The sequence below is a fragment of the Dendropsophus ebraccatus genome, chromosome 9 (assembly GCF_027789765.1).
Source record: "Dendropsophus ebraccatus isolate aDenEbr1 chromosome 9, aDenEbr1.pat, whole genome shotgun sequence".
NCBI classification, from domain to species: Eukaryota; Metazoa; Chordata; class Amphibia; order Anura; family Hylidae; genus Dendropsophus; species Dendropsophus ebraccatus.
This window is the reverse complement of record NC_091462.1, coordinates 16382285-16410063: the sequence shown is the minus strand read 5'-3', so window position 1 is coordinate 16410063 and position 27779 is coordinate 16382285. Positions and strand designations below refer to the sequence as shown.

At 40.5% G+C, this 27779-nt stretch overlaps 1 protein-coding gene across 1 annotated transcript in view; it reads left to right on the top strand.

Moving 5' to 3' along the window:
* Positions 1 to 27779, top strand: part of LRP1B (LDL receptor related protein 1B) — a 631601-nt gene that overhangs the window by 499287 nt on the left and 104535 nt on the right. Inside the window, exons 61-65 of the mRNA XM_069982660.1 lie at positions 9177 to 9270; positions 14097 to 14213; positions 14336 to 14455; positions 16720 to 16839; positions 24128 to 24244. Of these exons, the coding sequence (XP_069838761.1) occupies positions 9177 to 9270; positions 14097 to 14213; positions 14336 to 14455; positions 16720 to 16839; positions 24128 to 24244 (568 nt within the window). The remainder of the gene's footprint in view (positions 1 to 9176; positions 9271 to 14096; positions 14214 to 14335; positions 14456 to 16719; positions 16840 to 24127; positions 24245 to 27779) is intronic.

Sequence of the window (27779 nt, the reverse complement as noted above, 5' to 3'; positions counted from 1 at the left end):
GTTGTGGTAAGTCTCAGCCAGAGGCCCCATCCTCTCCAGGACACAGTCCATCTCCCTCACCACCTCAGCCAGCTCAACGCTCAGGGAGTGCAGCTTAGCATCATACAGGGTGTTACTCTCAGGGTGGACAGTTTTTAGATTGTATATACAGTCTATCTGTACTTGCAGCAGTTGCTTATGGTGTTTTAGCTCCCCCATCCTCCTTACCAGACCTGGGATCTCCTCCGCCATCTGCAGCTCAGGTGCTCTCTCTGGCTCCTTCTCTGCTGGTCTCTCTGGCTTCTCCTCAGGTGTAGGCCTCTGTGGTCTCTCAGGCTGTTTGCAGTCACCTGGTTCCAGCTTTGTTGCAGATCTGGTCTTGCCGTGACCCACCATCCTGGAGACCATCACCTGCTGCCTGATGTTCTCCTGCAGGGTCTGTCTCTCCAGAGATGTCCTCTTCTGTCTGGGTGCAGGAGTGGGGGGCTGTGCACCTGCTGCTTCTCCTGCTTGTCTCACCATGCACTCACTTTGCTGGCTTGGCCTTGGGCTTGCTGCTGCTTTCTCACTAACTTCCATCTTGTTATCTTTCATTTTACTTGTGCTTCTTACGTTCTTTTCATTACTAGAAACTTTGGGATTTCCATCCACCTTAGAAAGAGCTTGGGAGTTGTCTCCCAGTGTAGGCCTTGGAGCCTGGGCCTCGCTTGGGGAGCTTCCCCACCCAGGGTGGCCCCGCCCTGGGCTTTCTCCAGGCATGAGAGCAATGCAGGAGAGCTACCAACACACGTCCTCACAGGTAGGAGGCAGTATTATAGTAGTTATATTCTTCTATATAGGAGCAGTATTATAGTAGTTATATTCTTGTATATAGGAGCAGTAGTATATTAGCTATATTCTTGTATATAGGAGGCAGTATTATAGTAGTTATATTCTTGTATATAGGAGCAGTATTATAGTAGTTATATTCTTGTATATAGGGAGCAGTATTATAGAAGTTACATTCTTGTATATAGGAGCAGTATTATAAAAGTTATATTCTTGTATATAGGGGGCAGTATTATAGTAGTTATATTCTTGTATATAGGAGCAGTATTATAGTAGTTATATTCTTGTATATAGGAGCAGTATTATAGTAGTTATATTCTTGTATATAGGAGCAGTATTATAGTAGTTATATTCTTGTATATAGGAGCAGTATTATAGTAGTTATATCTCTATATATAGGAGCAGTATTATAGTAGTTATATTCTAGTATATAGGAGCAGTATTATAGTAGTTATATTCTTGTATATAGGAGCAGTATTATAGTAGTTATATTCTTGTATATAGGAGCAGTATTATTGTAGTTATATTCTTGTATATAGGAGCAGTATTATAGTAGTTATATTCTTGTATATAGGGAGCAGTATTATAGTAGCTATATTCTTGTATATAGGAGCAGTATTATTGTAGTTATATTCTTGTATATAGGACCAGTATTATAGTAGTTATATTCTTGTATATAGGAGCAGTATTATAGGAGTTATATACTTGTATATAGGAGCAGTATTATAGGAGTTATATACTTGTATATAGGGTGTTGCACTATAGTTCTATTCTTGTATATAGGAGGCAGTATTATAGTAGTTATATTCCTGTATATAGGGGGCAGTATTATAGTAGTTGTATTCTTGCATATAGGGGGCAGTATTATAGTAGTTATATTCTTGTATATAGGGGCAGTATTATAGTAGTTATATTCTTGTATATAGGAGCAGTATTATAGTAGTTATACGAACTGGAGAGAATGGAACCGCTGCACATCCCATCTATGGCTGATACTAATGCCGCTAGGCCTATATTAAAAATCAACACCAGAGTGTCTGTATATGAATTGATGTAGGGATTAGTGTAGAGACCCATGTGTATCAGATACCGGCACGAGGTACATGGGGCAGTATGGCTTGATCAATTCATACACTAAATTCTTATGTGTTTTTTATTTAGCCTAGCGGCACTAGTATCAGCCATAGGTGTGAGGTGCAGCACTCTGTTTCTTCCCTGAACCGCATTATAGTAGTTATATTCTTGTATATAAGGAGCAGTATTATAGAAGTTATATTCTTATATTTAGGAGCAGTATTATAGTAGTTATATTCTTGTATATAGGAGCAGTATTATAGTAGTTATATTCTTGTATATAGGAGCAGTATTATAGTAGTTATATTCTTATATTTAGGAGCAGTATTATAGTAGTTATATTCCTGTATATAGGAGCAGTATTATAGTAGTTATATTCTTGTATATAGGGGCAGTATTATAGTAGTTATATTCTTGTATATAGGAGCAGTATTATAGTAGTTATATTCTTGTATATAGGAGCAGTATTATAGTAGTTATATTCTTGTATATAGGAGCAGTATTATAGTAGTTATATTATTGTATAGAGGAGCAGTATTATAGTAGTTATATTCTTGTATATAGGAGCAGTATTATAGTAGTTATATTCTTGTATATAGGAGCAGTATTATAGTAGTTATATTCTTGTATATAGGAGCAGTATTATAGTAGTTATATTCTTGTATATAGGAAGCAGTATGATAGTAGTTATTTTTGTACATAGAGGGAAGTATTATAGTTATAATAGTTACATTCCTGTAGATTAAGAGCAGTATTACAGTGGGTATAATCTGGTAGGATGCAGTAAGATACGTTTGACACCGAATTTTTACCTTACAATAAATGGGATCTTTTGATGCCTTTAATTTGGATAGCATTTATGGTCTCCTTATGTTTGGCTGTAAGCATCGGAACCTGTCCACAAGATCTGTCATGGTGACCCTGACTTTTCATACACTTTTTTATAATACTAGCGTCTTTTCACCTTCTTAAGCACCAAAACCCTGATATGATTGTACCCTCTGTGCATCTCCTATAGCTTTGCGCTCTTCCCTAGACAGATGCTATATAATGGTGAACTTATAGTCAATGACAATGATCTTCATACAGGAAAATGCATGGAGGACACAGTTATTGCCCTCCTTGCACCCTACTATCCTATCCTCCTGGGCTAACAATGCTAGAAGGAAACTTCAGATCATGTTGAAGACAGTGTTAAGAGCCTTACAGATTACATTATGTTCATTGACACATTGGAGACAGGGAGGGTTTAAGAATCAAATGAGAATTGTGTTTGGTTTAAGTTTTTAGGTCAATAAACTGAGATCCCAAGGGAAGAAAATATATTCATGTCCTGTCGGTTGTATCTCAGCTAGCCTCCTTCATCTAAGCATTTACTGGGGTATAAAACAACTCGCACATTTTTATTAGCTGGAAGAGACTTATGTTTTCCTCTACCCTGAAAAAAAAAGGAATTAAGATAAATTATTACATTATAATGTGCAAATTCGTAAAAGTTCATTAAAATTGGATAAATATTTTATGTATTCAGTCCTGGATCTAATTCCCCGTTACCATAATATACTGTACCGCCGCCTGGAATCAATTTTTGCAGTTACAGAATAATTTTTACTCAGCGGCAGAATCCTTCAAGCAGGTGTCTCTTCTCTCCTCTTTTTTTTTTTTTTGTAACTAATTCCCTTAAAGGATAATCACATCCAAAATGTGAATTCAGCAGAAATAAACTAAAATAGGAATAATAAAATTCGAGATGAAAAGGTTTTATGCCTTTTTTGACAATCGCTGCCATTTGTCTTATACTTCCAGGCGCCGTCATTGTGGCTGAAAGTTAAATGGACAAGAGAACTTTCTGCATTGAGTCGATCTCCGGGCTCCAGCCTAAGGGCTTACATACTTTATATGTCACCTATAAAATGTTATAAACACATACTACACATTTATATTACTCATTTCTCAAGGATTTTTACATTCCAATACTTTGACTGATCCCGGGATCGGTCTATCCCTGTGAATTGTTGCCTCACCAACAGGTCAAGTTTTGAGGATTTCCCATACAAAGAACACCTGTGATAATACCTAATCCACTGAGTTATATTATATCACCTGTGATAATACCTGATGCACTGAGCATAATTATATCACCCGTGATAATACCTGAGTATAATTATATCACCTGTGATAATACCTGATGCACCGAGTATATTATATCACCTCTAAAATACTAAGAAAATCCTCAAAAATTGAGAAACACTGGTCTAGAATAAGTAATCCTAGAAATCGATGATCAACAGAAGTCAATGGTCTACAGCAAAGCTCCATAGAATTCTACACTCTATAGCACGGCTCCATAGAAGTTGATCATCTACGGTAAATCACTAAAAATATTATTGTCTACAGTAAGGCCTTAAAGACCTCTCAGGTCTACAGTAAGATCCTGCAATGTTTTGGGATCTACAGTAAGCTACAGTACATAAAAGTCAGTGGTATATAGTAAAAGACCATTGAACTTTTGAGTCTACAGCAAGGCCCCATAGAAGTATCTGGTCTACAATAAGACCCATGGAAGACTATAGTCTACAGTAAGTCCCCATTAAAGTCTTTGATCTACATTACAGCCCCATAGTATCTACAGTGTACCACATAAAAGGCCACATAAAAGTCTATACTCTACAGTAAGGCCCCATTGAAGTATCTCGTCTACAGTAATGCCCCTTGGAAAAAATCAAAACAAAAAACGACATGTGGTCTACAGTAAGGCCTCATACATGTCTGTGATCTACAGTAAAACCCTATAGAAATCAATGATTTACAGTGAAACCCATGTTAGGTCTCATAAAAGTCTATAGTATACAATAAGACCCGATAAAAGTCTATAGTTTAGAAGCCTTTAATAAATTGTAATGCCCCACTGAATTCTATGATATATAGTAAGGACCCACAGAAGGTCTGGGGTCCACAGCAAGACTCATAGAAATCTATGATCAACATTGAAGCATCTGTATAGCCCAATAAAAGACTGTTGTATACAGTAAGGCCACAACGGGGTCTATGATCTACAATAAGGTCCCATAAAAGTTTGTGATCTTCAGTACAGCCACACAGAAGCCTGGGATTTACATTAAGGCCCCATAGAAGTCTAGGATCTAAATTAGGCCATATAGACGCTATGGTCTACAGTAACGTTTCATAGAAACCTCTGTAGCAAAATTCATACAAATTCACACTATTGCAAGAAATAGGCAAAATTGTACAGAAGCCCAGTATATACCTCCAGGAATCTTCTTAAATGGCAACTCGGGCAAAGGTCTTTTTAATATACAGTATATGCCCAGGGATATGGGGCTTAAAAATAAAGCAGACTTCCTACCTGGCTCCTGCAACACCATTGGTGCCTCAGACAATCTGTCCCGCGGTGCAGCTGCTTCTCGGACCTTTTGTCGCGACGTTGGCTGGGTGGGATTGCAAGGTCACAACAACAATTCCCAGAAGTGGCCACACAGCAGGACGGAGCGGGTGACATACCAACAGGGTCGGGGGAGCCAGGGAGGTAAGTCTGCTTTATTATTTTTAAACTTCCAATCCCTGGGCATATATTATAAAAGACTCCTGCCTGGAGTATCCCTTTATTTTTTTTATTTTTTTTTTTTTTTAGTAAAAGTTTACATAAAAAGAAAAAGACTAACTTGATAATAAAGCTATAACTTATTTCATAAAAAGGCTTCAACTTTTCTTCAGCTATAACATACTACACAGTTTAGCAGCATGATATTGCAGCATACAGCCACAACATACAGTACTATGCAATGCAGTTTATATTCCCCACTTGATCTACTGACTTGTGTCATTCCCCATAAACTTTACGAGCTTTGGTGTGTCCATAATAAATACCATACCATTAAACATAAGCACATGTAAAACCTATTGTGCTATACACCGCCACATCATAAAAACATCCCGGCTCGCATCTGGATTGCTTAATTGATGAAATGTATTATACGTCTATTGTCTAGTCCTGAGCCGGCTGCCTGCATTCATAAAGCAGGATTTACAGACGCGTATAATTCCCATCGTGTCTACGAACACTTTACAAATACATTAGGAAGTCTGATAAGAGACCCCAGACTAATCATTCACCTGTACTTGTAATGTTCTTCCGCTATTGACTGTCAATAGGTAATTGAAACAACCAGCGCCGCTTCTTTGTTGACCAGATGTTGTCGACAGAAATAATTTATCTAATTCTTCGGTCAACAATGGAAACAAGATCTTCCTAGCAGATGAGAGTGATGATTCAATGGTTCTTCAGCCAGTAAACAGTCTAGAGGACAGCTGCGTGCTGCGGAATATACGGTATTTTGCTACCGGTGATTGAATCGCTTACTTGTCATAAAAATCAAGTGTCAAGAATGTAAAGAGGCCGTCTACTTTATACAACCCATTTGGGGGCATATGGACGGTAATTGAGAGGTTCCACAGTCAGGTCTCCTTCTGTAATCCCTTGTGGATGAGCCTTGATGGTGAAGTCATTGCCAGAGAAAGCTGTCGTAAACAAGAAATAAAAATGAACACTCCCATTAACCTTTATAAAAATAATTTAAAAAATTTGGTAAATTTGGTAAATTTGTAGATTTGGTAATCCTGGCTAAAATTTAGAGACAAATGTAGACTGGGCAGTCTGAAGATACACCAAGTCTACCTGCTGTAGAATACATGTGGAAAATCCAATCGACTTTATGCCACCTCTTTGTTGGATTACTTATAGTACATCAATATTTTGTACAAAATTTGGTGCAATCGTGGCACACACCATTTTTTGACGGAACCCCTTTGCCTCTGAGCTAGGGATGGTCCGAAACTGCCGAGGTTCAGGTTGGTATGACCCCGAACGCTTGGTATCAGATTCCCGCTGTCTGCCCGCTCCGTGCAGTGGGTGGATACAGCGGGAGCACCGCCTGGAAAACTGGGATACAGCCTATGGCTATGGCTGCATCCCAGTTTTCCAGGCGGTCCTCCCGCTGTATCCAGCCTCTCCACGGAGAGGGCAGACAGCGGGAATCATTGCCGAGAGTTCGGGTTCGTACGAACCCGAACCGAACTCGGTTCGGACCATCCCTACTCTGAGCTGCTTAAGGTGCAAAAAAGTATCTAAGGCACACAATGAATGTGATGCAAGTCATGAATGGAGAGTTTTCCAAAACTACATTTAGATTATTTGAATAAAGTTTTTGTGCATAAATTCTTGTCGTCTATTGGCATCAATTTAGATTTAGAGTTACCGGCAAAATGGCCATCAGTAGATGAACTGCCTTACTGCTGGCGCTGGTACCTCACCTTCATTCATGCATGCTTAACAAGCTAAAATCATGAAATCATTGACTTTTAAATCACTTTCTTTTCTTCCAAAATCCCTAAAATTGCACAGAACAATGAGTTTTGTAAGCTAGCAGCTTTCTTCCTTATGTTTAACCTGAAGAAGAATACAATGCTATTTTGGGATTTCGGAAAATTGTTGTGGTTTGCGTCCCTACAAATGAAGCATTGCCTTTCCTTTTTTTAGCTTCTGCTCTTATCAGATAAACTTGGCTTTAATGAGGGGAAATGTACAGTAGTTTCCCACCAGCATTAGCCTCACATGGTCTCATTTGATAGAAGCCTAGTTGGGTCATTGATTGTAACAATGTTGTGTCTTCAGTCAAGACCAGTAAAAACCAAACATGAAAGACTTAATGACCAGAAATCCCAATACTATGTTCTGACATTTTGGTATAGAGTGAACCTTTAAGTCTCTTGAAACGTGAAGACCAGACAATGCCTGAAGTGTCTGAGACCTTATACAGTGGTGCCTTGGATTACGAGCATAATTTGTTCCAGGACCGTGCTTGTAATCCAAATCCACTCTTAAACCAAAGCAAATTTTCCCATAAGAAATCATAGAAATGCAGACAATTGGTTCCACACCCCAAAAATAGTGATTTTATAATCTGAATAACATGTAAAACTAATGAAACAAACATTCAGAAACAGCAGAATATGTGATATTATAAGTTGCTGTACAGTATAGGGATCAGCATGTGGTGTATAATGTATACTAAGTGCAGAAACATGAAAAACAGCCGCAATTTGTAGATACAGGATGGAACTGCAGATCCCCATAATGCAGTAGCATAGTACAACAGGCTAGAATAGAGAAGCAGGGCTGCTGTCAGAGGTCTGTGTGGTCACATGACAGCAATGGGAAAGGGGCTGTGTTCAGCATGGACCAATCAGGACTGACAGAGACTGCAGGGAGCATGAAGGAATGAGCAGGACATTTGTGGGCACAGTATAGCAGCGCTCTCTGTCCAGTGAGAGAAAGGTACAGCAATGAGGAGATTACCTCCACAGTCCTGTCCCCTGATGTAAACCCCAGCCTGAAGTGGATTTGCTATGATTTGGAAGGTGAAGGAGACTTCCTGGGTCAGAGTACAGTGCTGTAGATCCCGCTATGCAGACCATGCTCCTCCTCCACTCGCGCTCCCGCCCAGTACAGGGAGATCTTAAACCAAAGCAATGCTCTTAAACCAAGTTACAATTTTGAAAACCTGTGAACTCTTAAACCAAAACGCTCTTAAACCAAGTTACTCTTAAACCAAGGTACCACTGTAATTTATAAATTCTTATGTCGTCATTGGGGAAGACAGAGTCAATTGTAAGGAACTCCACTGACAGCAAAGCACAATAAACATGAAACTTCAAGGACTACTGGATCTTCACACCCAAGAGATTTGTCACATGAAAAAGAACTCATAGTTATTTTCCTTCAGCCTGTGAAATGTGGGGCATCTGGATTAAGGCTTCAAATTAGAAATATACGATTGACTACTTCCTACAACTTACAGAGATTCCTACCTGTCACGCATGGATTTACATAAGTAACAGAGCTGATTGAGTATCGGGCGATAGATGTTGCTCGTTTGATTTTGGACACACGGCCGATTGTTTTTGTTTTTTTTGACACATTCATTCCAGCTAGCATCGAAAAGTCACAGATTTGCTTTCCAAAGCTCATAACAGGTTTAGCTAACTATGGAACGTCTGTCACATTTAGATTCACTGAGAAGCTCTCTGTAAGGAACTTCAAAGAAACCAAGGCTTTGAAACACTCGAGTAATTCCACCGTTCCATGCTTGCGAAAACATCTATCATATTAAATAGGCCATAACTTAACCGAAAACAGAATTATAAATCTTCAACAATAATCATTCATCACAGCAAAGCTATTATTAAATCATTAATGGAAGGTTATTTTCTTTCAGTTCCGCTGCAATACAGATAAATGTATTCCATTCTGGTGGAAATGTGACACAGTAGACGACTGTGGTGATGGATCCGATGAGCCTCCCGAATGCCGTGAGTATACTTTTTAATATATAGGTTCTTAATAAGTTGTGTCACAGCTTGGGGGTTCCTGAGCTCATTGTTCTTGGAATGGAATCCTTAATAGTTATAGCTGTTCTTCATGACACTTTGGACCATATAAAGGATTTCTATCCTATAGAGCAGTTCTACTCTGGGTCGCTTTCGCACCAAAACACTGTTATTCCTTATAAGCCCAACAACACCTAATTGCTTACCAACTTGTTCTCTGTTCTTCTTGGCTCAGTATTATCATGAAGCCATTAAGGGTTGCAATCTGAGAAACTGAGTCCTCCATTATTGGGTCAATTTCCCACCAAAACACAGCCACCACTGCCTACCTACCTTCAAGCCTAGCTGCTGTTATTCCCCACTCATAGTAAGCATTAGAGTTGAGCAAATTTGAGCCATACGCTGTGTCCATGTTTTCCCAGACTCCCTAAGATGGAATAATAAAAATAAGATGGTGTTCTTGAAGTAACTTATGAATATAATTCATAGTCATATAAGTCATAAGTCAAAGGGTTTCTACCTTACAATGCAGTCAAATTATTGGTTTTCTTACCCACCAAGCCATGACTGCCCTTCACAGCCCCAGATTCGCCAATGTTTCCTTATCACCTATTGATATTGCCTCATTATCCTCAATCAAATTGGGAATATTTTTTTTTTTTTTACACTTTTAAGCTGGGTTCACACTACGTATATTTCAGTCAGTATTTTGGTCCTCATATTGCAACCAAAACCAGGAGTGGATTGAAAACACAGAAAGGATCTGTTCACACAATGATGAAATTGAGTGGATGGCCACCATTTAATGGCAAATATTTGCTGTTATTTTAGAACAACGGCTGTTATATTGAAATAATGGCCGTTATTTACTGTTATATGGCGGCCATCCACTAATTTCACCATTGTGTGAACAGATCCTTTCTGTGTTTTCAATCCACTCCTGGTTTTGGTTGCAATATGAGGACCACAATACTGACTGAAATATACGTAGTGTGAACCCAGCCTTAGGGTTTCTATAAGAGATGAGTGAACCTGGAGCATGCTCAGGTTCATCCGAACCCGAACGTTCGACATTTGATTAGCGGGGGTTGCTGAACTTGGATAAAGCTCTAAGGTTGTCTGGAAAACATGGATACAGCTGGATATCCATATTTTCCACATAGCCTTAGGGCTTTATCCAACTTCAGCAGCCAATCAAATGCTGAACGCTTGGGTTTGGATGAACCTGAGCATTCTCCAGGTTCACTCATCTCTAGTTTCTATCTTACATGCCAAACCTATTATACTGTATGCCCACTTTTCCAACAAACCACCACCATCAACCACCCAAACACCCACCTATCCACCACTACCCATACCTACAGTTTCTACAGACTAGATCTATTGCTATATGTGGTGTTTTTCCCAACAAACCGTCATTGACAACTACAAACTCCATCAACTGGGCTATAGCTTAGAATATTTAAAGCCACATTAAAAAATCTGAAATTGAGTCTAAAGGCAGGCACTGACAACAAACTCCAATGTCTGTGTCAATTGCTCTTTACTGCGCCTTTACTCAGCTTGATTAATCATGTTTCAGGCCTTTACATTCATCATATCTACTGTGTGGACTTGATATTTTTAGTAAACGAGGCACCGATCTGCTACACTGACACTCGTTTACTGTACCTATTAGACGGCCCGATAATCAGGCAGTAAGGGCTGCATGGACATCATTAGCGATGCCCATGCAGCCCTTACCCAGACATCTGACATCTTACCGGGAAGCTGTGAAGCACAGGAGAGAAGACCAGGAGCGGGGAGAGGAAAGGTGTCAGGTGTTTGGCCAGTCATCAGCCGCACATTGCTATTACATTTAGAGATGCGCAATCGGCGCCTGACGATTTGAGGTCCAAACCTAAACCAACGATCAGCCAATGATCGTTTCATCGACTGATCGTTGTTTCTATTACACAGATCAAATAATCGGCCTAAACGGCCCGATTTGGGCCATGCATCTTTGCCATGTGCTCAGATATTTAGGCCACAAGCTGCCACATGCAAAACAAAACCACCCTCACATATAGTTAGTAGACAATAGACCTGTCATTTTGCCTATTATACAGCAGCCTGAAAAGCCAAATCATGGTCGTCTCATCTGTATTAATCAGAATCCAGCTTTATGCTCGGCCTCTGTTGATTGGTCAAAAGTTTGCTCGATGCTTCTCTCCGTAATATAAGAACATAATGCATTATTTTTGTTATTCTTTGAGGTAAAACTATATAAATCTATCTATAATTCAGAGGCTGTGAATAATTATGGCTCGCCCTGTTACATCATTCCGCACATGTATAGCGCTCACGCTCTTGAACTAATTAGCACCTCCTGCTACAGTTCCAGGTTCTTTAAAATGTGCAAAAAAGTTCCGAATGCAAAACAACTTCACACTTCACTACCTGCTAGAGAACCGGCATCAAAATTAAACAGGAACAGGATTTGCACATAAAATATAGGACGCTTTGGTTAATTACCTAGCATATTAAGCAACTCCGCTCTGCTGTTGGCAGACATCAAGAATTGGGATTGACATAATGAATGTAAGACGTGCATGTTGACGTGTCTGCAGGATGTTCTTTTATTATTGTAAAACAAATGCATTGTTTAATTCACAAAGCCTCGTTTTTCATTGTCTTGCAGCTGTTTGATTATTCTTAAAGGGATTGTTCATTTCTTTTTCTTTTTTTACAAACCACATACATAATTAATGTACCGTTCATTAAAACTTTGTGAAAACATTACTTTATGTATCTTGTACTGATTATAAGTTACAGCATGTATTATACTCCAGAGCTGCTCTCAGTATTATGATGGGATCACTTTATACATACATTATATTACTTTTCCTGTACTGATCCTAAATTATATCCTTCATTGTACTCCAGAGCTGCACTCACTATTCTGCTGGTGGGGTCATTGTGTACATACATTATATTACTTTTCCTGTACTGATCCTGAGTTATATCCTTCATTGTACTCCAGCTCTGCACTCACTATTCTGCTGGTGGGGTCACTGTGTACATACATTACATTACTTATCCTGTACTAATCCTGAGTTACATTCTGTATTATTCTCCAGAGCTGTATTTACTATTCTGCTGGTGAGGTCACTGTGTACATACATTACATTACTGATCCTGTACTGATCCTGAGTTACATCCTGTATTAAACTCCAGAGCTGCACTCACTATTCTGCTGGTGGGGTCACTGTGTACATACATTACATTACTTATCCTGTACTAATCCTGAGTTACATTCTGTATTATTCTCCAGAGCTGTATTTACTATTCTGCTGGTGGGGTCACTGTGTACATACATTACATTACTGATCCTGTACTTATCCTGAGTTACATCCTGCATTATTCTCCAGAGCTCCACTCACTATTCTGCTGGTGGGGTCATTGTGTACATACATTATATTACTTTTCCTGTACTGATCCTGAGTTATATCCTTCATTGTACTCCAGCGCTGCACTCACTATTCTGCTGGTGGGGTCACTGTGTACATACATTGCATTACTTATCCTGAACTGATCCTGAGTTACATCCTGTATTATACTCCAGAGCTGCACTCACTATTCTGCTGGTGGGGTCACTGTGTACATACATTACATTACTTATCCTGTACTGATCCTGAGTTACATCCTGTATTAGGCCATATTCCCACTATGCAAGTTCTGAAGTAATCATGGCCGTTACAACAATGGCCGTGATTCCTACGGAACTTGCGTAGTGCTGCCTTTTAAGGAATCCCGGGCCGGAGTGTATACATCCCAAGCGGCACCACAAGAAACTGACATGTCACTTTTCTGTGGCTGCTATTCAACTGTGGTAGGTGATTATGCAAATTGAGCTGTGTTTTTGATGGGGGGGAGGGGGGGGGGGGCGGTGTCATAACACAACCCACAACTTAACAACTTCCATACTTATCTATTCAGTCTCCTTCCCCCAGTTTTGAGCTGCTGCTTTCTGTTGAAGACACAAATCTGTGTGTGAGGATTTCATCTCCCCCTTTTCTCTCCTCCCTTCCAAGGTGGCTCATGTAAGCAACTTTGCAGAAACTATGTAATGCCGGGAGGCATCATCACAGTGACTTTCTTAGCAACTTGACTTTAGATTAACCCTCCCAGCATTACAAAGAAGCTACAAAGTTGCAGATACAGCCTGCCAGGGAGTTGTTTACATCATCTGTCTCAGAAGGGAGGGGAGAGGAGGGGGAGACAAAGAAAAAAGCTCACACACAGTTTTTTGTATCTTCAGCAGAAAGCAGCAGTTGAGAACTTGGAGAAGAAAACTGATTAGATAATAACAAGTATAGAAGGAATTGTTTGTCTCACCATGGGCAGCAACATATCAAATGTTATGCTTGAGTGGAACTTTCCAGATGCATTGCATGCTGACCCTCAGGCCCCCTAATCATTGGTCATCATTAGAATCAGTAATGTGAATAACTTACAAATTTCCCACTTCAACTCTCAGCTGCCGATTCTACTCGTTTTTCATCTGCAGCCATGTTTTCGCTGCGGTTACAGCCATTTTTACCCCCGTATATCATTTCTCAAAAAACGAGCCTCTGTATCCTTGATATATTTCTCATCATTCTGATCTAATGCAGAATAAAGGTTCCTTTTTATTTATCCAACAGTTCTGTCAATGATTATATGACTTGACTGATGTACAAGAGCCCCTTTCCTGTCCTACTAGTACATAAAAGTGATTGCAATCCTGCCTTCCCTCATAAATTAGAATACATTTTCTATTTTTACAGCTGAATTCAAGTGCCAGCCGGGGAGGTTTCAATGCGGCAGTGGACTTTGCGCCCTCCCGGCTTTTATCTGCGATGGAGAAAACGATTGTGGGGACAATTCCGATGAACTCAACTGTGGTAGGTGATTATGCAAAGCGAGCTGCATGAAAGAGGCGCGCGACGATTGCCGCGGCTCCTCGGATTTAGTTTCAGGAGAAAAAGTTACTTATGATTTTGTTATTCCCTTTTTTTCCTCTCAGACACCTACGCCTGTCTATCGGGTCAATTCAAATGCACCAAGAAACAGAAATGCATCCCCATAAATCTGCGGTGCAACGGGCAGAACGACTGCGGAGATGAAGAAGACGAGATTGATTGCCGTAAGTTAACCGTGATCATTATGCAAATGTGCGGAAGTAACAGGCAAAATTAAATAACTAAATTGGATTGTTTGTTTCCTCTTGTGATATCAGTCAACTTCCCCGAGCTATAAATCAATGGGAGTTGTATGACGGAATCTTTGTGAAAGCTCGATATTTCTATAAGGTAGCAATGGGGGAGAGACTTTTCGTTCAATAGGAGTTCATGAGTATTTTTCATCAGTCCTAAGCCAAGTACCGTTACTAAAATAATTTACATCTAATTGCCCTACTTGAGAGTAATGGCTACCAGTAGGGATGAGTGAATTTGCAGTAGGAACTAATCACTTTGTTCCTATCTGCATTCAGCTTATCAGGCTGTGGGCTTTGAAATCTGCTCCACTCCGTGCCGATCCTCCCTGGGTGCTGCAGAAAGATCGATCCATTCATAGGAAACTTTTTGCAGTTTTCCAGAACTGGATTCATCTTTTCCCAGCACCCAGAAACACCCAGAGCGGAGCAGACTTTAAAGCACACAGCCTGATATGCAGAATGCAGATAGGAACAAAACGATTCGTTCCTACTGAAAATTCACTCATCTCTAGTTACCAGTGTTCACCCTCTTGACAATCCATAGACTGCAACTATATACTGTAGGTAGACTGTCAAGTCAGTGGTCACCTCTGCTTAGTCCTCAGCAGGGCATGTGATCAAGTTCATCATGACCACCTCCTTGACAGTCTATAGACTGGATTATAATAGGTCAGTTTCGGGTGGTAGCCCGGAGCCCTGAGCTCCTGGGGGGCCCATGGCCACCCAAAAAGACTTCAGTGGAGTATTGTCTCCTGGCTTCAGTTCTGCCATGATTTGCCAAAAAATGTATGCTTTTTTACCACAACCTTGCACAAATCAGGACATCATGACATTATCTGTCCTGTACTATGAACACCATGCTAGTGCTGCTATAGTTTCAATGGGGTGGGGGGCCCAGGCTTGGTGAACAGCCCGGGGCCTATGGTAAAGTTAATCCGCCCCTGACCGTTAGGTTACTAGGTAGTCAAGGTGATGGTCACAACCACAATCAAAAGGATGCTCAGATTTATGCTGTAATGGGCACCATCCCCTAATAATCCATAGACTGCAACCATGAAGGTATGCCACTGTTGCTTAGTCCTCAACAGGGCTCAGGTTCATAGTGAACATCCCCTTGACAGTCCTTAGACTGCATCTATATAACTAGGCTATAAAGATGATGTCCACTACTAGATGTGAGCAAACCAAGCTTCACAAACTGCAAACTGATCATTCTGTTTCAGTATGAATATTGAATAAACAAGAAGATACTATAGACCATTGAGTTTATCGTTCTACCCTTCTATATAGATTTATGTGTATTATGTGTATATGTCTTATGCCGCTGAGCACCAAGATTGCTTCCTGAACTATTAACTCTTCATATACCGGGTAGAGACCTCCCCTGCATTTGGTGGTAGTGTTAGGTGTTTATTCCTTTTTATGTGGATACCTTTAAATATGGCTATTTAGATTAGCTAGATGTTATATAGTAATATAGTAGACAGATAACTAGAGTGCCCCCTGATTGGCAAAGTGAAGGGTGCCTACTCCACCTATTTCATTCTAATTTTTGCATGTTTCATCCCTTGAAGAGACATGTAAATGAAACATACAAAAATTAGAATGAAAAAAAGCAATACATTACTGCAAGACAGATTAGAACTCTGGCAGTATGCCATCAATTGACAAGGTGTTTGGTCAAACATCGAGCTCAACTTAGCACCCAACCGAGCATGCTCAAACAACACCAATCTTTTTATATACTAGAGATTTTAAGTAACAAAAAAAGAAACAAACCTATTTTTTATTCACATATAGTTGCACTAGAAAAGACGGAAAGCATAAGTTGCTATCCAGAAAGATTCAGTCCTCCAAACGTCCTCCTCCACCGTATGTAGGCACAAGGTTTGCCTTAAACCCTTTCTAAGCTTGCTTCAATTTATTACAATCCTCGCATAAGCCTACACACTAGAAAGGAAATCTATAAATTATTTAAAGTCCTAATCTTACCCAGATACATGTAAAGCTGCCGAGTTTTCCCACCTACTCGAGATATACAGTGAGAACAATCCATATTTCAGTGTATGCTTAATGGAATTTTTTACCTTAACACTCGCTGCATACGAATCTCCGGAATATCTGTTCTATATTAAAATGTTCAGTTATTAAAATGGATGAATTCAACTTTCTCTATTTTTTCCCCCCTGTAGCTGAAAACAGCTGCTCCCCTGACCACTTCCAATGTAAAACTACAAAGCATTGTATATCTAAACTCTGGGTGTGTGATGAAGATGCCGACTGTGCGGATGGATCCGATGAAGCCAACTGTGGTGAGCATCAACCATCGAGCATGTGTCTTGCGGGTACATGAACGGCAGACAAGGACCCTTTGTCTATAAAGCCTTTGATTCCACGCTCAGCCCTTCTCAGTTTTCAGTTGTGTCAAACTGCGGGACACGTTAATTAATATTTTTGTAGTATTGTTCATTTTTTAGGCTGTGGTTAATGAAAAGTGAGCAACACTATGCAATCACATTAGAAATTGGTTAAACTTACCAAACAAGTTGGCCAAATAATGGTAGATTGTGGTCCGGTTGTCCAGATCCTACAAATTACTAGAATGAGCCAGGAGAGCTCATAGGGCTTACTGTTTGTCTTCCCGAATCACTGGTCTCTCTATTTCGATGTAGAAGGTGGATTAAATAATAAGTTAATAGAGCCCGTCTCCTGCAGTTAGACTGGGAGAGCAGAAAGATGGTGAGACAAGTGCTAAGCCGATAGCACCCTCCTATTCCTGAGATACATGTTTATAATTTGTCTGATAATTCAGTTAATATTCACATGGGTGTGAACATAACTTTAAAGGAGAAGTTCCATGGAAGGACAAAAACTGCAGGCAGGCTGGTGGGGGCAGGAAAATAATAAGGAACTGAACTGATCTGTCCCTGTGCCTCTGATGTGCTGGTCCTGGGTCCCGTTCATTTCAGCTTGGGTCTGGGTTCCCTCCTCTTCTCCCTCTATACAGCCCCCATCGGACAGACCATCAGCAGATTTGGTCTTCAATACCATCTTTATGCTGATGACACCCAGCTATATACTTCTTCCCATGACATCCCCCCTGCAAAATACTTGACTGTCTATCCGCTCTCTCTAACACTGTGACCTCTCTATTTCTAAAACTCAACCTTTCTAAAACTAAACTTCTTGTATTCCCGCCCTCACCAACCCAAACCTGACATCTCCCTCTCAGTCTGTGGTACTAGCATAACTCCTGAGCATCAAGCTTGATATCTGGGGGTTATGCTAGACTCTAATCTATCCTTCACTCCCTATATCCAAGCCCTTGCACACTCCTGTCATCTACATCTTAAAAACATCTCCAGAATCTGCCCATTTCTCACCACTGACACCACTCTGACTGTCGCCCTGATTCATTCCCGACTTGACTATTGTAACTCCCTGCTATTCGGTTTTCCTTTCTCTAAGCTCTCCCCTCTCCAGTCTATCCTTAACGCAGCAGCCAGACTAATCTTCCTCTCCAGCCGTTACACTGACGTCTCCCCTCTGTGCCAGTCACTGCACTGGTTACCCATTAAGTCCAGAATTCACTTTAAACTCCTCACCCTCACCCATAAAGTTCTCCACAACTCTGCCCCTCCATACATCTCCTCCCTCATCTCCACCTATCATCCTATCCATGCTCTACGCTCTGCTAATGATCTTACACTTACATCTTCGATAATCAGAACCTCTCATTCCCGCCTCCAAGACTTCTCTAGTGCTGCACCAGTTCTCTGGAACTCCCTACCCAAAGACCTCAGGCTCTTTCCCAACACTCACAGTTTCAAGCGTGCCCTGAAGTCTCATCTCTTCAGGCTCGCTTATAACATTCCCTAAACTTGTTCCCCCTTCTGTTTATTATTATTATTATTATTATTATTATTATTATTATTATTATCATCAGCCAGTGACTTGCAGCTCTGTTAGCTGCAATGTCACAACCCCAGCTGAGTGATTGTCCACCCAGCCAATCAGTGAGTGGACTGGGACACTGTCCCAGTCACTGAGTGGCCAGGTGGACGATCGTTCAGCCAGGCTGTGATGTTTCAACTGGTGAAGCTGGGTATGTGACATACCTGGTTTCCAGCTGAAGCTGACAGCCGGCTGCTGAAAACCGGACCCAAGCGCGGCACATTTATGGCACGAGGACGGGTGAGTTCAGGTCTTTGTTATTTTTCTACCCCCACCAGCCTCCCTGCAGTTTTTTTCCCTTTCATGGGACTTCTACTTTAATAATAAAAATGTATTTTAGGTGATAGACATGATTAAACAGGGTTTTGAATATTTTACATTGAGGGCATGAATGCCTAATACTCTCCCCCTGACCGTAATCATGCTAATCCTCATCCCATTATTGGGGCAAGACCACTGTCCTCAGTGCACCAATCCGCCATGGAAACCATTCTGTCAGAATGAATATTCATTAGGTCATGAGCTCTGCAGTCATGAGTGTCAGAGCTGCCTGATATTGATTAGAAGGGGCGGGCTGGTGGGGCAGATTTGTGCACTTGGGTAGGAGTCCCATCCCCAGTGCACCAAACTGCCTTATTTGCATATGGAATATGATAATGATATTTCACTAAAACGTGTAACCTGCTGATATTTCCCCTTTAAGTTAGCCGTAAACATTAGATAAGTGCTGTCTGAACCCACCCATTTGGCATGACCAGTTGACTCTCTGATTGTATATTTTGGGGAATAAAAAGATCAGGCATGTTGGATTTTACCTGCCTAATCCTTGAGATAAGACAACAGCGTCTTTTTCCCTTCTGTCTATTTAGAACACAATACAAGAATGCCTGTATACAGGGATGAGCTAGGAGCATATAGCTGGGATTTATATTACTGTCACTGATCAAATGAGCATGTAATTTAGTCAACCTATCAGTCTTTTGCTTTTTTGATTATTTTATGCAGATTTTACTTTCTGGAATTGATATTTTGCATTTTCCGGCAACTCGCCTATGAATTGCTTAGACGTTATATAAGTGGCTGATAACCCGATAGTGCCCCGTAGACTAGAGACTTCCTGCAACTAATACAGAGACTAGGAACAGATTGATCAAAGATTCGGTGCCTAGCCTTATAAATATGCATTGTCTATCTGTCTCTGTAAGCCGCTATTCCAGGCTCAGCAGCGACTAGTTTTCTGCACTTTGTGAAACTGGTTAAAGCAATTAGCTACCTACTGTGAAAAAAAATCCCCGGTAAGTGTAATTCATTACTTTTGCTGAATGCATCTTCTCGCTCCACAATTAGAAGAGAGTCAAAGGTCCGAGCTGGTAATTAAGAGCTGCGCAGTAAATTAACCTTTGTATCCCATTATATCGAAGACAAATGTAATCTCTTGTCACTTCCATATCTTACTAATGGAGAAAACGAATCAGATATTGATACCTGCAGCATCAAAAGAACAATTGTGGCGGAAGATGATCACGATTCCCTCAATTAGCGTTAAGTGCGCAGCCTGAGGCACATTTCTTCTCCGCACGGATCACAACGCTCTACATGGGCTTTACATGTGTATTTATTTATACACAGGGTAATTAGATGCTAAGTTGTATCATCGGAACATTGTTCATTACAGTTACAGTAATGTAGTCGTCATACGTGAACAGCACAAAGACAAATTAGTGAATTATACCCTTATTCCACTGCAGTAAACACATCCATGTAGAGTCGCCATACACTTCCAGGTGTTGGAGGAGATAATATGCAGCTAAATAAGAATTATACTAGTGGCTACTTATGTTCATGAGGCTTATATACAGTAGATGGGATATGGTGACATTGGATGGTCAAAAGACAGAAGCACTGGGCACTAGACGGGTCACTATTCCCTCTTCCTAATGGTGGTCCTCGGTATTTATAAACCTTTAGGAATTACAATTGGGATGAACTGTGTACCAGCCAGACAGTAACAAGAACAAGTACTGTACATGGAAGCATGTATCAATGCAAGCAGGTAATGAATAAGAAGAATAGGAGCTGACTGAAGACAGAAGCCAAACTGTGGTAATGGGGGACAGATAATGGCAAATGATAAAGATGAAGGTTGGGAATGAAAGCAGATCAATAATGATCAGAAACTCAACCTAAAGGCCCTATTACACACATAGATTTATCTGACAGATCATTGAAGCCAAAACCGGGAACAGACTATAAACAGAGAACAGGTCATAAAGGAAAGACTGAGATTTCTTCTCTTTAGTGATGAGCGAACATCCCGATGTTCTGTTCCGATCCCGAACACGAACATGGTGATCAGTTTGTGTTCACCAAACATTCACGAACAAATAATAAACATACAGTAGAAGTCACGCAGTTGCGTAAATTATGCATAGGCATGCATTAGCGCCATGTTTGTATGAACATATGAACATTTACTAACGTGTTCGCTCATCACTGCTCCTCTTTTCAAATTTATTCCTGGCTTTGGCTTCAAGAATCTGTCAGATAAACCTGTGGGTGTAGTAAGGCCCTAACAAGCTTTCCCTAAATCTTTCCCTTAGATCTTTCCCGAAACAAAGACCCTAGCACCAGACTCCACCGATCCTCACTGTGCCTAAAAATATTCCAATAAAAACCATAGTGTACCAGAACTAACCCTGACATAAACAGCAGGAGAACCCTAGCCAAGGCTGAGCAGTACTGAACTAAGGAGCAAAGGCAACAAGATCTGTGCACAAGCCCTTTTGGTTCAGAATAGGGTTTGTGCATGGAACTGACACAGCATAGTCATATCCATAATCACCCGAACTTCAGGTGTCAGGAGCAAGTGAATGCCAACCATGTGAGAAAGCTTAAAGACAGGTAACCTTCAAACCATGATGGAAACCACACCCTGTTTCTTCCTTAATAGCCGCGTGAAGTTTCCAAGGCTGTACTGGGAAAAATGGGCATGTGGTTTCCACCAAATTGGGAACACATTCTGAATACCTATGTAGAAGCACATCCTTGGGGATCTTTAAAAAAAGAAGTCTAACCATTCACAATCCCCAACTCCAAATGAGCCCTAAACTGTGCAGTCATGAGCGGTTAACATGTATGGTTTAAATTTATGACTTATTTGGTGCACTGGGGATGGTCTTTTATCCCTCAGTACACTAATATGCCCGTCCTCCCTTAGGATCAGCAGGGACCCCTCTCCTATTCATACTGTTATGACAGAGTCGTAGAGAGAAGCTTTACAATTCTGTTTTACTTAATATCATTATTTTCAAAATATTTACAAACATAAAACAGTAAATAAATAAATAAATAAATAAAAACAATGTTATTATAGTACGAGGTTTTGTAATACTCTGCTGGCTTCTGAGTCTATAAGAGCTCGGTATTTCATTCTCTGAGATTTTTTTTTCTTACTTTGCAAAAATTATTTACCAACCAGAAGAACTCTCTAATATCCAGAGTTAGTGGCTCCTCATTTAATGAACATCATAAACTATAAGACAACACGCAGCCGAGTAGATTCCAGAAAAACAAACACACATTTATCCGGGTGGTTGTACAATAAATTCCCGAATATGTGTTGTGTACATTTCATTCCTATTACAGGGAGCGCTCAGCGATTTGCTGTGTTAATTACTTAGATGAATCGCTTTCAGCATCCGCGCGGAGGCCATGTCCAACTCATTAAGCCCATCAACGGCCATAACCAATAAATGAAAATACGGTGGTAATTAGAGAACAAACAAAGACTCTTCGGTTTTATGTTCAAAGTAAATTATTTTATTCAAGAAGGTAAATGGTAAAAATCTATCAGTTCCTGAAAGTATTTCCGAGGAAATAATTGAAAACTGGATGACAGGTTGGCCATTGGTTTCCATCAGTTCCAGGATAACCGAAAATAGTCATCCTTTACTGATTAAGAAAACTCAAGACTTCAGAAGAGTTTTCTGACCCTGTCCAGAACAGGAATGTCAAGTCTCGCAGAGTATACTTAGAACTGGAGTACTTTAGATTTACTAATAAAATGAATGAGTGACCACTCGTCCACCCACCCATTTAACAGAACATATCCAAGTCCATTTCCAGTTGTAACATAGACCTTAATTATTATTCTGGGTTCCTATGGTTAGCCCTCTATCAGGGAATGAAAGATGCTCCAGTTGGCTAGTGCTATTTGGTAAGGTTAATTTAAAGGGAACCTGTTTCATTAAAATGGAGTCCACTCTCAGGCACCATGTTTTAGAGCAATATGAGCTGAGCAGATTGATCTATATATTTGGTGTAAAAGAATTCAGTACATTTACTAATACAGTTAATCTGAGCTTAGAAGCCCAGTAAGCGGCTGTTAGGATTGGGACAGGAAAACATAAGGAGAGGTGAGCCCTGAAGCTGGCACATGCCCGCTGTCCCTGCCAACTTGCCTCAGATGCTCTAAATAACAATGGACAACTGGACGGCAGTCCCTGATCTCACTTAAGTGCAACACAACACAATGTAGGGAGAGTCAGAAGTCCAAGTCAAAAACCAATCGAGCAGCGAAGTACAAAATCATGTCCAAAGGGGTAGTCAAAGGGTCAACAGCAGAAGTCAGGTGACCAGGAATCAAATACAGCCAAAATGCTAAGTCAAGTAACTCTAGGGTGAACTAGGCACTATCGCAGGCAAGAAACATGAGACAAGTGAGGATACTTATGGAGCCTGGAGTCCTAGCCCCAGGAGTGATTGGTGCTGAGGTTCCAGGTCCTGCCCAGATACCAACTGCTGACTGGTGACGCTCAGTGACACCAGGAGCCGAACGGATGGTCCGAGTCTTAATGGCAGCCATATTCAGTAACTTCTTACATAATAAAACCACCCACTGGACTCCTAGGTATAGAATAAGTAAAGGCTTAAAGAAATAAATGAGAAATTATACTGAATCGTTTTCTATAAACCTGCATATCAACCAGCTCAGCTCCTCCTGCTCTTGAACATGCTGTCTGCAGATTGGACTGTGTTTCCAACGGGATAGGTACTCTAAGATAGTTTACTTGATTTCCTTCAGACAATACATGTCTGAAGAGTATGGGGGACATCAGCCCCATCTGGGCCACCTTCGCCAGTGGGGTGGGGAGGGGGCGTTACAGGGGGTGTGGCAGCACGAATAGGGGGCGCAACCTCTGCATGCGCCGCATTTATCATCTTTCCAGCGGAAAAATTATACTGAAACCTACGCCAGCACACAGGATTTATGTAGAGGCAGTGTGCCTTTATATAAATCCCCTGAGCTCTGGAGCTGCGGGGACATTTGTAAGCCCGGGGTAAAAAAACGCCGGACTTCATTAATATCCCCCTATGTGCTCAATACTGCCATACATTTTATAGTAATTACTGCTCTTCACTGATATTATACTTCAAAATCCACCCCCAATACCACCCCCTTCTATGTACACTGAACTTTACATTTTAGCACATCACTAGTAGGATCACAAACGTGAACATTGCAACAGTGTCTGCAGTTAAGGTTGCAACTTGCAGTAACTATGGCTTCACGCAAGATTTTTTTTATTATTATTCATGATTATTTTTTATCATTATGATTTACTTGAATTTTCCATTTAATTACAGATAAGAAGACTTGCAGCCCGCATGAGTACCAGTGCAAAAACAAGAACTGTATTCCCGATCACTGGCGATGTGATGGGCAGAATGACTGCGGCGATAACTCAGATGAAGACTCCTGCAGTAAGTTTATTCCCGGTATTGTAGATTTGTTCTAAGAGCTAGGAATGTTAAAGTAGTTATAGGGCTTAATATAGGGGTGTTCCGTTAAGACATGTATTCGGAAAAGGTAAAGGTCCGTAAACAAAATTGGACAGAGTTTTCACAGAACATGATGTTTGTTCTGCTGGTTGTGGAAGAGCCCAACCAATCCCAGTAAAGATGGTCTGATCATTGTGCTTTTGGACTTCCATCAGTCATGCTTTTGAATACTACAAAATACCAGTATATACCAAATGTAGTCACTAGTGGATCATGTTCGGGTTCATTGTATATGTTGGCATATTGCTCTGCTATTATGCTGACCTGTGCCACAGCTAATTCAGATGTGAACATATACAATCAATGCACCATAACTTTGGGGCATTGACTGTAGCTCATGAATTTCATCCTGTTTGGAGGCTAATGGACCTATTACATGGGCCAACGTGCTCAATAATTGAACAAGATCATGTAGATCAACACTTGCTTACAAAGCTTTTCATGGTTCAGGCGACAGACCAGCAGGACTGCACAAAGATCCCTGGATTGACCATGTGGCCGTCAGCTGCACATCATCTGTTACACAGGGAGATGTGCGGCTGACAGCCAATGATATTCTATGCTATAATATGGTCATGTGCATGAGGCGTAAAACTTATTGGTTCTCTTTGTGTTATCCTTTCTACATACAGTACCTCTACATAGCCATAACAATAAATGTCCCTCAATACCAAAATGACCAGTCCAAACCCTGGGTATATTCAGGCGCAGATCCAAGATAGGCAAGATAAAAGTAGATAGAACTATAAAAATTTATTAAAACAACGACACAACGCGTTTCGAAGTCGTGCTGACTTCTTTCTCAAGTGTCTTATACAAACTATATTCTGAGGTCCATAAAAAGGAGTGCACATGCTCAGGAGGAGCTCTGGCACAGATGGTCTCTAATTACAGACACAAGAAACGCCCATCAGTAGGTGGACCATTGTATCTCTTGGTTAACATATACACAATACACACCAACAAAAATATATATATATATACATACATGTACACACATATATATATATACATACATATACACATATACACATATACATACATGCACATACATGCAGAAATATAGAGTATACATAAAAGATCACATAAAAAAATAATGTATAAATATAAATGTATATTTGTATCTAATATTATAAAGATTAAGAAGTGGCCTATCTAGTATTTTCAATGGTCTCATTCAGTCCTTGTGGGGATAGAGTGGATAGTTTAAAGATCCAGTATGATTCGCGATTGATCAATTGTCGATATCTCCTCGGATGGTTTTCAGGGATCTGTTCTAGTATAATAAGTGTAATATCTGTAGGGTCACTTTTATGATAAATGGAAAAATGTTTGGATACACTATGCAGGAGGAATGCATTTTTTATATTAAATCTATGCTTATTCATGCGTGACCGCACTGTCTGAACAGTGCGGCCCACATATTGCAAACCACAACTACATTCTAGCAAATATACAACTGGTATACAAGTGGTTTGCTAGAATGTAGTTGTGGTTTGCAATATGTGGGCCGCACTGTTCAGACAGTGCGGTCACGCATGAATAAGCATAGATTTAATATAAAAAATGCATTCCTCCTGCATAGTGTATCCAAACATTTTTCCATTTATCATAAAAGTGACCCTACAGATATTACACTTATTATACTAGAACAGATCCCTGAAAACCATCCGAGGAGATATCGACAATTGATCAATCGCGAATCATACTGGATCTTTAAACTATCCACTCTATCCCCACAAGGACTGAATGAGACCATTGAAAATACTAGATAGGCCACTTCTTAATCTTTATAATATTAGATACAAATATACATTTATATTTATACATTATTTTTTTATGTGATCTTTTATGTATACTCTATATTTCTGCATGTATGTGCATGTATGTATATGTGTATATGTGTATATGTATGTATATATATATGTGTGTACATGTATGTATATATATATTTTTGTTGGTGTGTATTGTGTATATGTTAACCAAGAGATACAATGGTCCACCTACTGATGGGCGTTTCTTGTGTCTGTAATTAGAGACCATCTGTGCCAGAGCTCCTCCTGAGCATGGGGACTCCTTTTTATGGACCTCAGAATATAGTTTGTATAAGACACTTGAGAAAGAAGTCAGCACGACTTCGAAACGCGTTGTGTCGTTGTTTTAATAAATTTTTATAGTTCTATCTACTTTTATCTTGCCTATCTTGGATCTGCGCCTGAATATACCCAGGGTTTGGAGTGGAGGATCTGACTATTTGCTTACCGGTTTGGTTCCTGGGAGTGGCTGCGGTCCACACACATGCGTTACTGAGTGTTGTGCCTTCCATATGCACAACCATTACAGGTGAGAGTCTCCAATTACTCGCCTGTTTTTTTGCACATTTGCCATCAGACTTCACACCATGGAGCGCTGTCCACACTTCTCTTTTCAATACCAAAATAGCCTTGATCCATCAAAGCAAAAATAATTTAAGACCTCTAAATGTGTCCGATGGTATCTCAATCTAAGATGTCAGCAGCAGATCCTTTAAGATTCTGTGCGGAGTGAGGTGCAGCCTCCATGGATGGGACTTGTTTCTCCACCACATCTCACAGATAATCAATGGGATTGAGATCTGAAGAATCTAGAGGCCAAGTCACCACGTGATCTCTTTGTCATGTCCCTCTTTGAACCATGTCAGCACTGTGGCCCCCGGGGCATTATCCTGCTGCCATTTTGGGTGTGCCGCTGCCATTAGGCAGTTGGGGGTGCTTGGTGTGTAGCATCCACATGATGCCAAGGCACAAGGTTTCCAGCAGAACATTGCCCATTACACTGCCCCCTCCATCTTGTCTTTTTCCCATAATACATCCGGGTACCATCTCTTCCCCATATAAGTAACACAGACTCAACTGGCCGTCCACTTGATGGAAAATGCTTTACTAGGTGTCTGCTTTCATTGCTCCATGTTCTAGTTCTGATGCTCACCTGCCCATTGTAGACACTTTCACTGGTTGACAGGGGTCAACATGACCACTATAACTGGTCTCTGGCCCCACAAAACAGCAAGCCGGAACCCCTGAGTGTTCCCACATTTTACTATCATGACCAGAAGGAACATTTTTATCAATTTCCCTAAGACATCTATTCAGTGGTATTGGACCAAACAGGCCTTCCCACAGTCCATATACACCGAGCAGGAATATATGACTATGCTGGTCTACCGGATTCTCCCCCTGGGCCACTCTTCCCAAATCTTAACCTCTACATGCCGGGAACCTTCCCCCCCCCCATTGACTTGTAGATTCTCTGATCCAGTTGTCTGGTGCCATAAAAAATTTGGCTTAGGTCAGAGTTGCTATTTATATATTTGCGTTACTCATTTGCCAGCAGGGATTCGTTTCACGAGCTTTATTATACCGAACTGTTATTTGACGGCGAAGAAAAGCAATAACCCCAACATTAGAGGCTTTTTTTC